At 39.4% G+C, this 15,825-nt stretch overlaps 1 protein-coding gene across 1 annotated transcript in view; it reads left to right on the forward strand.

Annotated features, from left to right (window-relative positions):
• Positions 1–15,825, forward strand: part of ADAMTS3 (ADAM metallopeptidase with thrombospondin type 1 motif 3) — a 211,352-nt gene that overhangs the window by 155,129 nt on the left and 40,398 nt on the right. Inside the window, exons 6-8 of the mRNA XM_012745054.3 lie at positions 12,740–12,823; positions 14,672–14,828; positions 15,589–15,694. Of these exons, the coding sequence (XP_012600508.3) occupies positions 12,740–12,823; positions 14,672–14,828; positions 15,589–15,694 (347 nt within the window). The remainder of the gene's footprint in view (positions 1–12,739; positions 12,824–14,671; positions 14,829–15,588; positions 15,695–15,825) is intronic.

The following is a 15,825-nucleotide window of genomic DNA, read 5'->3' on the forward strand; positions in this document are numbered from 1 at the left end:
AAGTTACTAACCTTGGCAACAAATGTGTATAGAGGATCATCATTGATGTATGAATGTTCTCAACTCCTGACTATTAACTTTTGTGGAACTTGCTAGCTGTGTAACTTTGGAATGCTACTTAGTAGATGCTGAGGCTAGAGATGATGGTGTGCTGGACAATGACGATTGCAGTGATAATAGAGGACTTATGATAGAATCATAAATCACAAGATTCGCCATTGGATCAGTGGGCCGAGGGAAAGAGAGGAATCCACAATGATTTATACTTTTTTTGGCTTGAACATTCTGCTGGAAAATGGTGCCATGTATGTAGATGAGGTGGTCAATGAAAAAAAAGATTATGTGGATTCAAAGTTAATGATGAAATCTTTGCAGGTGCTTGATCATATAGTTTGGGGTCTAGATTCAAAAGAAAGACTTAATGTTATTAACGATGAAAATTTATACTACTAACATTTTAGCCCTTGCTCTGTTCCTGGTTCTTTGCAAAATATGCAAATTACTTAATACTTCCGGATCCTAAAACGTGCTCACTTTTAGTACTCATTTTCAAACAAAGAGATTGAGATTTAGAGAAGTCAGGTGATTTTCCTAGGCTCAGACAGCTAATAGGTGGCAGAGTCAGGACTTGAGCCCAGACGGCTCTCTCCGCCACATTACAGAGTGGAAGCCTTTTATACATACGTTGCCAGATAAAACTCAGATGTCTTTCTTTGACCTGATTCTGTGTCTTGTTATAGCATTCAAGTTATTGAAATAAGAATTCAGTTACTTGCCTGATTGAGTCAAACCAGTCGGCAATCTAGTTGAAAATTCAAACAGGTTGGGGAGACAGATTTTTGTCGTTAAGAGGGTAGGTTATTTTCTTGTCATGTGCCAACATGTTCCCTGTCAGCAACACTCTGCTGACTGTGACAGGTGGCAGGTGTCTTTGTCATTTGCTAAGATCCATGAAGCGATCTTCTGGGTCTCTTGTGCCCACTGGAATTTTCAGTGCCCTGCAAAGAAATGAGTCTGTGCCTTAATGTCAGGATTTATCAAATGAAAAGAGGTACTGAGTACCTGCCAGTGCCAAAAAAAGAGAAAATGTTGTACTTCTAATAAATCATAGATAATTAAGAGAGAATTCATTAATTCTTTTGTACATTGAAGTTGGCTACTTACGATGGACAGTGAAGCAATAGCAACATAGATGTGCTATCTGGACATGCAGGCTTCCCAGCCTAATATTTTTAAAAGAAAATATAAACTCCACAAAAGTACTCTGGTCCTTACAAAGCATTAATGGAATTATTCAAGGGTGAGCAAATATGTGTGGTTACTGGTTACTTAATGATGATTAAATCAATATACTGCTTTTGATTTCTTGACTAACATTTCTGAAAACATTGTGTATGAGTACAGGGCTGATTTGTCTGGTGCGTATATGTGTTTAGGCAACCAAAGCAAATCATGTAGCAGTTTCATATATTGGGTTATCATCTATAATCCTTTTCTTAAATTTGAATTCAGATCAATCCTCTAGGCATTTATTCACCTAGCATACATAGCCTCCCAAGTCCTGTTAGATTCTTGGGAGGCAAAATTTAATAAAATTGATAAATTTAGCTCCTTGTAGAAAGGAGCTGATTCTAGAAGGTGAAATGAACCAATCAACAAATAATAAAAAAAATATGATAGCTTCTTCAAAAGATGCTACAGAGTACTACATAAATGTGGATTGAAAAGGAGGGAATGTGGTTTGGCAAGTATTCCTGGTGGCTGATGAAGTCCTCAGAGAGCAGATGTCATTTGAGTTGAACTTTAGAGGATGAATTGGCATTTCTCTGTTAGAAAAGGGGAAAATAGGTCTTGGAAGATGGGGAACAGCTTGTAACAGGATGCTGAAGTGTTAGTTCCTGTTGTCTTTGGGGCCGCCAAAAGTCAGTCTGCATGGTAAAATTGAAAGGTATAAAGGGGAGACGGCATTTAAGAAGACTGGATAGAAGAGCAAGGGCTAACTTTAGAAAATTGCATGTGCCTTCCTAAGTAGTTTGAATTTCATCTTGCCAATGAAGAGTCACAGAGGGTTTTAAAAATTAGTGACTTGATCAGTCTGTGTTTTAGAAAGAGAATTCTGGATGCATTAGAATGATTTGGAGGAGACTCTGTTAGACACTGTGCTCTGAACATAGACACATAAGTGATAGAATTAGGGGATGAACCATGGTCCACCTGGGTCCAAACTCCTTGTTGTGTACACTATACTTCCCTACCTCAATGAACCGTCTTAATTTTCCCAATGTGCATTCAACGTACCAGGTTGTGGAGACAGACGGCAGTGAGCACAAGCTGATTCGGCCACCGCTTTAGGGGTCCTCAAACTTTTTTAAACGGGGCCAGTTCACTGTCCCTCAGACCGTTGGAGGACTGTTGGAGAGTGCAGCGCACATTCCACACATGCGCACCGTGGGCCCGGGACGAGTAGGCTGCTAAGCAGGACAGGCAGTGGTGGCGAAAATACCCAGCGGGCCGGATAAATGTCCTCGGCGGGCTGCATGTGGCCTACGGGCTGTAGTTTGAGGACCCCTGCCTTACATAAACATACACATCTTCCTAGGAATATCCTGAACCTGTCATTCTAGAAGTGAGTCCCCACATGCAGGCTACATTAGCACAGCGTGGCATCCATGGCATTGCTGCCTACGAGGTCCCTGTGATCTTTGCAGAAGCATCTCAGTTTCCTCTTCCCTTTCTTCTTTGGTTCTGCAATCCCCCAATTTCCTTCCTGAAATTCATATATTCTCTCTTTTACTACAGATATCAGACTGACCTTACCCTTCCCTGGTTTGCTCCAGCCTTTATTTTTCCCAGAGCCCTAAAACATAGAAAAGGTTCTTAGTTTACCATGGGAACCATCTTTTTCAATCTTGAAGGAAGAGAAACAGTTCTACCTGGGCTTTTGGTACATGTCTGTTGTTACAAAGGCTAGAAGAGTCTGTAGGGCCCCATAGCTGACCGCCTGCCCTTGGTCCTCCCAAAGCTTCTTTGATGCTTAGAGTAGGTAAAAGCATAATTAACATAAAAGGATAGACTCGTACTTATTGAAAACAACCATCTGACCTTTACAGTCTTCCTTTCTGGAGATCTACTGAAATGTGCCCAGATCACCCAAATACAAACATCTGCAAGAGTTTTAGCAAGTTATTGCATCATTCCAAGTGAGTTGAATGGATGTGAAGGTGGACAGATTTCAGAGATGCCTATAGGACGTGGCAACAGATTGACTCTAGTACTTGGAGAAGGGGAAGGAATCAAGAATGATTTAGTCTTTGGCTGTGACAGAATATTTAGGAGAGAACAGATTTTCATGAAAAGATGGGTGTACTTTGAGGTATCAGGAATATTTCTAAATAGATAGGCCTGTTACTAGAGCTGAACAGCTGATTCTGGGGCATGAGAGGGATGAATCAGGGTTAGATGCATGAACATTTTGAATTCACAGACCTATAGTATTGGTTGGAGAAAAACAGTGAAGAAAATAGTACAGGGAAAGCATGTGAGAAAAGAATAGAGACGAAAAGCAAAACCTTGAACAACACTGACATTTATGGGCTAGGCCGAGAAAGCAGAGCTAATATTGTTAAAGAAACAGAAGAATATCTTTCAAGAACATAGTGGTAAATGGTACCAAATGCCAAAAAACATTGTAGACAGATGTTTTGTTTTATTCATGAAGGAAAGTTGAAAATGTTATTAATAGTAAAAGAAGAAGAATAACTCCAGAAAGAGAGAGACTAGATAAGGCATGCGGAGAGTTGATTTTATGGAACAAATATTTTTAAGAAAATGGGAAAGAGCCTTAAAAGAAAGCAGAGATTTGGGGCTTTCTCTGTGATGGGAAAGAAGAAGGCAAACAAGGAAGTTACAAGAAGAGAACAGCATCAGCATCAATGAGCTTGCTCGAACTTGGGCTCTGTTGATCATTGGGAAGAATATTGTATCGCTTCTCTGGCTCTCAGCCTCTGTATAGAGTATTAATAGGGAGGTGTCTCCTCTGCTGTATTCTGAGCTTCCTACTACATGTTGAGCTTTCGCACCTGCTCCCCTCTTTGCCTGGATTGCCCTTTCCCCAAATGGCCAGATAGCCATATCCCTCCTGTCCGTGGTCTCCCGCCCCTGACTACAAACTTAAGTATAATAGTTCCCCATTCTCTTCCTCTGCTGCTGCTCCTCTATCTCGTCACTCACATTTATTTTCTTCATATGCCTATTCTCAGTTGAAATGACCTTGTCTGCATGTCTTTTTGCATTTATTTATATTTCATACTTATCTCTTATTTTGCTCAGTAGAATATATGCTTGATAAGAACAGAGACTGAAATTCATTTACTAGTCCATTCCCCACCTGTAGAACATTTGGACACATAGCAACTGTTCAATAAATATTTAATAAGAATATCAATAGTAGCTATTTTTAATATGTGATAGTAGGTGAGGGAAGAAGAGTTGGCAGACTGGGAGACAGCTATCTACTCTGAGTAAAAGGAATAGAGCATGAGGCTGAGAATCCAAATAGGTGTGTGTTTGCAACTTGCAGCTATGTAAGAGAGAGTTTAGGACAGAGTCATATTTTTTCTCAGTCCATTTTAGAATTCTTTATATCCAGCCAGAATTACCCGGGCTATCTTATCTTTACTTATTTACTTTAAGTTAACAAAAAGTCTCTTTAAATTTAAATTATACACACACACACACACACACAGACACACACACTATTTATTTGCTTCTATGTGAATAATAGCAATAATTATTGCTAACCATTGTGTTTTGCGTTTGCAAAGGCCAAGCACCATTTCGAGCTCTGTGTATATATGAACTAACTCATTCCTTTCAACAATCCTATGAACCCAATCCTATAATTATCCCAGTTTATAGATGAGGTAACTGAGGCACAGGACAAATAATATGCCCAAGGTCACATAGTTAAGATCAAATCCAGGCGGTCCATCCACAGAGCCCATGTTTGTAACCACTGAGCTAGACTGCCTCTGAAGACCTAATCCACCCAGGTGAAGGAAAAATGAATGTTGCTTTGTCGAAGCCAGACAAAGCCGTTCATCAGCTAGTCAGACAAAGCAGGTCAGATTGTCCTGCCAGGGAAATGTCCTGGGAGAATTTGTCCCGTCCCGGAACAAACTTGGAAGGCATTTTCCTTTCAAGGAAAGAAATACTTGACTTGATTTCACCTTTTCCCCCATCCACATCATTGGCAACTTCTTCTGGTTTAAGGTCATCTGAAAAATGAATTAATGTTCTGTTTACCCCTTCTTTCGGGTAATTTAATAAAGACTCTGGGCTCAACCCTAAACACCTCATAGAAAACCTACCCCTGGTCCAGTGGATTCGTTCACATGAAAAGATACTCAGTTTTGCATAGACGTACTTGGATTTGCATTATGTAGTATCAAATACATGACTTCTTAGAATGCTTTTCTTAAAACCAAAAACATTAGTTATACATTTTACCCTGTCTTTTTTTTTCTGATTCAGTTTTTCCACTGATCTGCTCTAGCTCTCTTTACTTTTCCTCAGTATTTTTTAGAGTTATTAATCCACAAGAATTTATTATCTATATTCAATTCAGAGTCCAAATCATTTCCTCTAAAATTTACATGAATAAAGATTATTAAAAGGAGTTGAAAATTTTAAGTTCCCTTTCTCAATATGTTTCTATACCGTATTTTTAAATAGTAGTGAATCACTATTGATTATTCTAATACCAAATTCTGTGCGTAGTGATTGCTGGGGGCTGCATGTTACAACTACCGACTGGAGTCACGCTGCCCGGGTGTCCTTGGTCTGTGTACTAACTGTGTTACTTTGAGCAAGTTTCTTCATTTCTTCAGGCCTCAATTTCCTTAGATGTAAAATGCAGATATATATCCAAAGTCGTTGCAAGGATTACTTTAATTAATATGGGTAAAGTGTTTAACCAGTTTCTAGAACCTGGAAAGTTCTCTATAGATTAGTTGTTTTCGTTTCTTGTTGATGTTGCTTTTACTTGTAAAAGTTATAAAAATACTTTCTTAACAAATATTATTTTAGTCCATCTTGATGGATTTAAATTGTTAATTCAGTCTGAAATACTTTTAGCTATTTCTATATATCATTTATTGAGTGTTAAAAACAGCCAGATCATAGAGATTTCTTTATGCCTCTTATATAAAGTTGTAATCAGATGACATGAAAAAAATCTGTATTTAGATTTTTTTAAGTTATTTTTCAATTTTTTTTTTTTTTTGCTTTTAAGAGTCAAATGTGTAAACATTCAAAATGTAGCATTTTCCTCAGGTTATATTTTAAAATGCTTATTTAATTTTAAAGAAGTTATTTTATTTGTGTGTAATATGGGGAAAGGCAGACACACTGGTGCATACGGACATTCAGGTGTATTAAGTGGCGTGTCCTTTACCACCCTCTAAAAATGTACATACTGCCATCTGCTGGATGGAGCCTCTCTACAACAGAATGTTTATGAGAAAGACATTATTAAAGTGTCAAATGATTTTTTCAATTAATGTTCTTAATGATTTAAACTACATCTTTCATTCCATTGAGTTTAATAAATTTCAACTAGAAGAGTCTCAGGGTCCTTTTGAGTGAAAACTATGATGCGGGATAATAGTTTTTCTTGATCTTTTCAGGTTGATTATAAAAATACATCCACAGATCTTTAAACTTTTTGCACGGATAGGTGGACGAGTGGTGCAGTACTTTGTATGCTGCTGAGTAGAGTTGTGTGGGATCTCGCATGATTTGAGTAACCGCCTGTGAAGCAGGCAGAGCTAGCATGCTTACAGTTTGCCAACAAGAGAGGTTAAGTGAGCAACCACGTTCACTCGGTTTATTAGTGGCCAAACTGGGACGAGAATCCAGGGCTTTAAATATCTAAGGGGAAAAAAGGCAGATTAGTGGAGACCTCCTGGCTCTCTGCTCCCAGAGAAGGAGGTGAAGAACTCAGACAGCGACGCGGGAGCGGATCGCCCGCCCCTCAAGAGCGTTGTGAATCTGCAGAGAAACAGTGTGGGACATGCAGCATGGGGGAATGGCGAATGGGAGATAGGATCACAAAGATTAAAGAGCGCAAGATGCACAATAGGGAATAGAGCACCGGACTGTGCAAGGGAGTTTGGGGGCAGGCACCTCGCCTCTGGTGGTCAGTGGGACCAGACCAAGGGGGTGAATGCTGAAAAGGGGACTCTGTCCCTGGAAAATCCTGACAACTGGGCCAGCTCAGGATGGGGCAGAAAGAACAGGAGCCTCTTCTAGGCAGACATGAGATTGAGGGACTGTGATGCAGACGGGGCAGCTGGTGGCCTGTTAATTCAGCCTGCCGAACCAGCGTCTGCCAAATTCTGAGTGGTTGACCTCAGCTAGCTGCTGGGTTTCAAGCAGCACCCCTCCCCTCAGCCTGGGGACTTTCATGCTGGCACAGCAGGCTCCGCCCTTGGAGGTGGAAGGAAGCGAGAAAAGCTGCTTTCTCTGTGCAGCTGGCATAAATCTGCAGGACTTTGGTGCTGAAAAGTAGTCCATGACCTTTGATTCGGCTAGCCAGGTGGTGTCCCAGCAGATCCTGAGTGCTTCTACCCAGTGCTAGTTCTCCAGGGGTGGGCGGACACCATCTGTGGGATTCCCAGTCCAGAGACACTGGGGTGCACAGCAGTCTCAGGGGACACCCCTTCCCCAAGCCCAGAGACTTCCATAGGGGATGATGCAGCAGGCTTCACCCTTAGAAGTGGGGTGAAGCAAGAAAAGCCACTTTTTCTATGCGACTGGCTTGAATCTGCAGGAGCTTGGTGCTGAACAATCATTGGTGGCCTGTTGATTCACCCTGCCAGACCGGCTTAGGTCATCCAATAATCATAATTCTAGGGCTTTCTCTGCTCCAGGCAGCTGCATTGGGGTTTGTGGACAGGGAGGAAAAAACCTACCCAGAGACCTCAGCGATAGCACCAATTGACCCATCCCATCAGGAGCAGCCTCCCAAGTGTGGTAAAAAAGCCCAGAGTAACACATTAGTGGCTCCCCTAGTGGCAGATCAAGCAACCGTGGAAGCACACACAGCCCAGGCTTACAGGCACCAGCTGTGATGTATCTTGCCCGTACCCCCACCTTAATGGGGAACAGGGCCCAAGTAACCCTCAGGAGTGGTAAGACCCTTCCCAAAGCTCGGGGCATTCATGTACTCCATCTGGGGGACCAGAGCCTAACACAGAAACATCAGATTATCTCAGTAACTGGCTCCTCCACACAAACTACAATCAATGACAGAGAGGGTAACCCCATAGCTTAACCCAATGTGCCCTCCATCTCTAGCCATTAGAGGACAGTGGAGTCATACACACAAGTGCCATCCACCACCTGGGAGCTTAAGCTGGGGACTAAACTCACTAATCTCCATTGGCAAAAGGTTGAAGACAACAGGTCAGAGGTAACCCAACTTGCTAACATACTTCTAAGGCAATATAGGACCAGTGAGCTTCTTCCCAACATTGTCAAGGAATGAACCCGTGGGGATTTGGAAGTAGAGCCACAAACCAATCCCAGTAACCCCAATTCTCAACCAAGTAGCCTGATGAGAAAGAATCAGCAAAAGAATGTAGAAAATGTGAAAGATCAGAGAGAAAAGTCACCCCTAAAATAAATCATTAGATCCTCAACAATGGATATCAACTTAAACAAAATGATTAAAATGATGGAGGAAGAATTCCGAATATGGATTATAAGAAAATTCAATGGAATTGAAGAGAAAATAAAAACTCAACACAAAGAAGCCACAAAAACAATTCAGGAAATGAAGAAAAAATTCTGTAAAGAAATTGAAATATTATGAAAGAACCACACAAATACTGGTAATGAAAGAGGCATTCAAGAAACTACAAAACACAATGGAAAGCCTTAAGAATGGGATGGATCATGCAGAGGAAAGAATCTCAGAGTCTCAAGATAATAACTATGTGCTAAACAAATCAGATGAAGAAAAAGAACACAGAAGCAAGAGACAAGAAAAAAATAACATGAAATGTAGGATTATGTGAAGAAACCAAATATAAGAATTATAGACATCCCAGAGAGAGAAGAAGAAAATACACACGAGCTGGAAAATCTATTTCTTGGAATACTGGAGGAAAACCTGCCTGGCCTGGCCAGAAATCTAGATATCTAGGTACAAGAAGCCCACAGAACTCCTATGAGACTCGATGTGAAAAGGCAATCACCACGTGACATAGTTATTAGGCTGTTCAAACTAAACACAAGAGAGGCAATCCTTCTAGCACTAAGACAAAAACAGCAGATAACCTACAATGAAAACCTATCAGACTACCTGCAGATTTCTCAACTGAAATCTTACAAGCCAGAAGAAACAAGGAATCGATCCTCAATCTTCTAAAACAGAATAATGGCCTACATAGAATTCTTTACCCAGCAAACTAAGCTTCATTTATGAGGGAGAGATGAAGACTTTCCCAGACAAGCAATCACTGATGGGATTTGCGAAGACCAGACCTGCCCTACAGGAATTACTCAGAGCTGTATTATACACTGAACAGTGTAATAGACACCCACCAAAGTAAAATCACTCAAGAGTTAAAGTCTAGACCCCAGATTCCACAAAAGCTCTAGAGGTAAAACAAAAAAATAAGAATTTATCCAACAGTATGAACAGAAATCTACCCCAAATATCAATTCTCTCAATAAATATGAATGGCCACTAAAAAGTCATAGACTGGCTGAGTGGATAAAAAAACACAAGCCAAGTATCCGCTGTCTCCAGGAAATGCATCTAACCCACAAAGACACTTTCAGACTCAAGGTCAAGGGTTGGAAGACTAACTTCCTGGCAAATGGAAGCCAAAAGAAAGCAGGGTAGCTATTCTTACATCAGATAACATAAGCTTTAAAATAGCAAAAGTAAAGAAAGATAAATATGGTTAGTATATAATGGTGAAAGGAAAAATCCAACAAGAAGACTTAACAATTCTTAATATTTATATACCCAACACAGGAGCACCCCGATACATAAAACAAACCCTGTTTGATCTAAATAACATGATAAACAGTAATTCCATTGTAGTGGGGAATTTCAACACCCCACTGACTGAACTGGACAGATCATCTAAGCAGAAAATAAGCAAAGAAACAATGGACTTAAACAGAGCTCTAGAAGAAATAGATCTAACAGACATCTACAGAACATTTCACCCAAATAAAGCTGACTATACATTCTTCTCATCAGCTCATGGAACGTTCTCTAAAATCGATCACATCTTAGACCACAAATCAGATCTCAACAAATTTAAAAAAATAGAAATTATACCGTGTATTTTCTCAGACTACAGTGGTATAAAATTAGAGATCAATTCCAATGGAAACATTCACCGCTTTACAAAGTTATGGAATTTAAACACTTTATTGCTGAATGACTATTGGGTCAAGGAGGAGATCCAGATGAAAATCAAATGATTGTTTGAATTAAATGATAACAGGGACACAAGTTACCAAAATCTGTGGGATATAGCAAAAGTATTCCTGAGAGGAAAAATAATGGCATTAAATGTTCACATCCAAAACAAACTAATAAACCATCTCAAGGAACAGGAGAAGGAAGAGCAAATTAATTCTAAACCTAGCAGAAGAAAAGAAATAACTAAGATCAGAGCTGAACTAAATGAAATTGAGAATAAAAGAACTATACAGAAGATTAATAAAGCCAAAAGTTGTTTTTTGAAAAGATAAAATTGACAGCCTTCTTGCTAGATTGACAATAACTAGAAAGGAAAGGCCTCTAATAAGATCAATTAGAAATGAAAAAGGAAAGGTCACTACAGACATCACAGAAATACAAAACATTATCTTTGAATACTATAAAAATCTATAGCCCCAAAACTACAAAACATGGAGCAAATGGGTAAATACGTCAAAACGCACAACATTCCTAGGCTCAATCAGGAAGAAATTGAATTCCTGAACAAACCAATATCAAGCACAGATATTATAGCAGCAATTACCAATCTTCCAACAAAAAATATCCCAGTCCAGATAGGTTCACACCTGAATTTTATCAAACTACAAAGAGCTCATACCTATACTGCAGAAATGATTACACAACATTGAGAAAGATGATATCCTCCCCAACTCACTCTATGAAGACAATATCACCTTGCCACCAAAGCCAGGAAAGGACACAACAAAAAAATACAACCACAGACCAATATCCCTCATGAATATAGATGAAAAAATCCTCAACCAAATCTTAGCAAGCTGAATCCAACAGCATATCAAAATAATAATAATAACAATAATAATTCATCATGACCAGGCAGGCTTTATCCAAGAGATGCTAGGTTGGTTCAACATATGCAAATCTATAAATGCAATTCACCAAATAAATAAAAGCAAGAAGAAAGACCATATGATTCTCCTAATAGATGCAGAAAAAGCATTTTACAAAATCCAGCATAATTTTATGATAAAAACTCTTCACAAAATAGGCATAGGTGGGACATACCTTAAAATTATTAAGGCCATATATGATAAACCCACAGCCAATATCATACTGTACAATCACATTGGATTCTTGAAACATAAACATTTCATTTCTTGGTCTGTTTTTTGGTCAGTGTGGCAAGTCAAAATTGCATGATTTGTGAATTTCTTTTTGTAGAGCATTCTTTCATTCTTGAGTTATATTTATTTTTAAAGCTACTCCCTATGAGATTTTGCCTATCTTTTCTCTGAAGGTTTCAGATTTGCTATGCCTATTGTCCAAATCTCCTGGATCTCAAGTTGAGTTGCAGTTAGTTTTCCATCGTCTCTTAGTCATTGTGACAAGTGTTGAGTTCTTGTTCTTGGGAACAGCTAAGAACGTTGTATCCTAGCCTAACTCCACCTTTCTCATTCCTGCTAGCATTTGCCAAGTTGCTAAGTATGTTTCACCAGCGCTAATTTTGCACTAGTTTAATAAGAAGATACAATTACAGTCCACTTTAGATTTATATCTGCCAGTAGTTCACTGTGTGTTTTTATATGTCAGTTAATTTCTACAGGCTTTATCTTCCTCATCTGTAAAAAAAAAAAAAAAAAAACGGAGTTGGGCTAAAACCACTGAGGTTGTGTTAATTCTAATATCTGTGATTGTAAAGTATACCAAATCACTTTTAGAAATTTCAGCTTAACTTTAACAGTTAAAAAAAAGCAGTATTTAGTTTTGCTCTTCTGAGCTGCATCTAAGACTGACCTTCATCTGGTGTGCACTTGCACAGTTGCCTTAGTAATTCAAATATTGAAGGACTTCCACCTGGCACCCACGTGGGCCTGGTGTCTATTCCCCCACCATGGTTGCAGCCAACTCACAGGACAGCAGATGGTTTGCCAGAGTCACCCTGCCACAGTTGCTTTTGGTGAGTGTTATGTGTGGGTTACATCATACTCCTTCCAGCACTACAATAGTTTAATGAAGCCCTTTTTGAGCATAGTTTCTATGTTCCTATTACTGTGGAGTGTATAAGATCGGTAATTCACATATCCAAAGATTGGTCCAAAGCTAAAATGACTTCATTTCAGAGTTCAATTTAAACTCAATTAAAAAGAAAGTAATTTGACTCCAGGACCTTTCCACGGCTGATCCCTTAAATGTGCATCTCATGAAACGCTTTCTGTTGCCTCTCCTTTAGCAGGTATCTTTTCTGTTTCTTAGGTGAATGAAATTTACCACGATGAGTCCCTTGGAGTGCATATAAATGTGGTCCTGGTGCGCATGATAATGCTGGGTTATGCAAAGGTAAAATGCCTTAAAATATGTGAGCTGTAAATATTGGAAACTGGGTTAGCAAACAACAGACTAAACTGCTAACGCTGTAGCTAACTTGTGGTGTAGATAGACCCCAATTGATCTGAGTTAATTGAGGAGGAGACACTGGCACAATGAGTGGAGACTTCCAAATCTGAGCAGATAATGAATGATTTTTGTGCTCCTATTATTATTTCTGTTTCATGGAAGTGTAGATAGTCATCCTGATTTGGGCATGACAGTATGAATGGAAACAAATAGATAACATTATGAGAAGAGAGAATTTCCTTGGTCTATCATTATCAACAAGTTTTCGATTCGTTTATTCATTCAAAACATTTATACTGAGTGCCTACTAAGTGGCAGATGCTTGCTGCTTGGAATATAGCAGTGAAGAGAAAAGACAAAGATATTTGTTAAAAACATTTTACACATATATCTGTCCACGTAAGAAAAGTGAAGTACATGTGAATATTTTTCACTTAAAAGAGGTTAAAACAAAAAGTTGGGTCAAAATGCACACCACAGGCATTTCATGTAATGTTAATTTTAGCTGGCTCTAAAATGCTATTGGATTTGTCCTCCTTGGAAATGATGAAATGAGTGAAAAGGTTTTCTCCCTTTGAGGAGTAAATGTAGGGAGAATGACTAACTTTTTCCTTTTCTTGATATTTAAAATGATATGCCCCCTCTCATAATTAATTCTCCTGATTACAAAATACTAATGAATTTGTGCATATAGGAAAAATTCATGTGTTTGCATTTTTCAGTACATATTTGACATCCACTTACCCTTTTCTAATGATAGGGTGTCATTGATCTTTAGTTTATCCCTCCCATAAACGTGACCTACTTTGCATTGCCAGCAACGAGCACAAGTTAACTCCACTTGGAGTTAACAGCCTTCAGTTGGTCGTGAAGTCATTTGCTTAGAAAAGTATGTGGCCACCATATAGCAAACATGCTCATTTTATTAAGAATGTAAACACTGATGATAACATTTGCTGAAATATAACAGAAATCTCAGCCTGTCAGCCAAGTAGGGACTAATTTTGGGTTCCAAGTTCAATTTCTCATCCCATCAGAACTACCCTGGGAAGTGGCTCCGGGGTTCTTGAAGGATGGGCCCTTCCCCCTCTGAACTTTTAACTCCTGACCATAATGTGATAGTAGCAACATTCCAAGGAATTTAAATTCGTCTATTGGAACTACAAGGTAAGAATCCATCCACCCCTCTTCATTACCATGACATTTAAAATGGTAGTTTTTGTTTGTTTGCTTGTTTTTAGTGTAAAGTTACTATCATTTGACTTCTCCCCATGTACTAAGATTTGACTAGCTTTGCCAGGTCATGGAAAAGCTTATATCCCACATGTTGATGAATTCTGGACTAAATAAATAAACTAAAATCTTAAATAAGATCTTCTGCTTTTGCATCTCTGGAAAACAGTCTCAAGCCAAAATCTTTCCTGATATTTTTGTTCTTTATATCTGTGAAACCCAAATCTAAGCCGAATCAGGAAATATTTCAGTTGTTCAAAGTTTTATTCAAATGATGCATATTAAGTTGCCTCACTTAGCAACAGACTTTCAGACATTCTCATGGGTGGTGTCAGTTAACTTTCACACTGGTGATATTGATCGTCATAATGTTGTCTCTCATGGGCATTTGGAATTCCCAGACCAATGTAAATAAGCCACAAGTGTAAATAAGCCCCAAATACTATTGCTGAATACTGTTTAAGTACAATAACACCAAATTTGAACTGCAGAAACAGTTAGTAAAGGAAGTCTTTGGGAAAATATTATGTGTGTCTCTAACATGTTGTTTCCTCTTAGTCCATCAGCCTCATAGAGAGGGGGAACCCATCCAGGAGCTTGGAGAATGTGTGTCGCTGGGCTTGCCAACAACAAAAATCTGATCTCAACCACTCCGAGCACCACGATCACGCAATCTTCTTAACCAGGCAAGACTTTGGGCCTGCTGGAATGCAAGGTATTGTCATCAATATGTAGAAGAAAAACTTCAGGGCTTGACTTTTTAAAAAGTAATCCTGCATCAGGCAGTCTGTTCGAATACTCACATCTTCACCACCACTTCCCACCATGTGCCAGCCAAGCATACACTTTCTCTCTATTGCTTCCAGCAACTTCTGTGGAATTCACAATGTTAAATGCCACTCAAATACCGTAATAAATCATACTTGCCTTTAAAATAACGATTGTGAGCTTAGGGTACAGAGGGGGTGCTGTAAAACGCAGTGTGATTTCTACTAACTGTCTGGAATGAGAAGAGAGATGCCATGAGAGACGACTGCTGCCAAAGAGCTTTTCTTCCAAAGTCAGCTTACATTTATCCAGTCGATTCTGATGTGGACTTTGGAAAAAGCAGACTGATGATTTTCTTTTCAGTGTTGATGGAATTTCTGGCTCCCTTCGTCAATACCACGATAGGAAGGACCATTTTGCTAAAACAGAAACACAAGGTTTGGCTGGGGGGCAGAAGAGAATGGTAACCCCAGGCAGTTCCTTCCCTTAGGAGAGAAGAAAAGGCAGCCCCAGTGAGTCTTTTCAGAGACCACCATTACCTGTGACTTTCCCAAGAGAATGTGGCATGACGCTAGCAGGGAAAGAATACTGCTCTGTTTGCTGAAAAGCTTCTTTTTTCTTTGCACTCTAGGCAGACGTCCAGTAGTAATTCTTAGTGGGGTTTCTCATAAAATGAAAATACTAAAAGTAATTGTCATTCTCTACAGGATATGCTCCAGTCACGGGCATGTGTCACCCAGTGAGAAGTTGTACCCTCAATCACGAGGATGGTTTCTCATCTGCTTTTGTAGTAGCCCATGAAACTGGCCATGTGTAAGTCACTGTTGACAACTAGAAAGCAAAAAAAAAAAAAAAGCTCTTTCTTTCCTGCTTCTCCCAGTATTGTCCCGCTCCGGGCAGAGTGCATGCCAGGATGCAGCTCCGCTCTCTGGCCAAGTGTGGGG

The sequence above is a fragment of the Microcebus murinus genome, chromosome 26, assembly GCF_040939455.1.
Source record: "Microcebus murinus isolate Inina chromosome 26, M.murinus_Inina_mat1.0, whole genome shotgun sequence".
Taxonomy (NCBI): Eukaryota; Metazoa; Chordata; class Mammalia; order Primates; family Cheirogaleidae; genus Microcebus; species Microcebus murinus.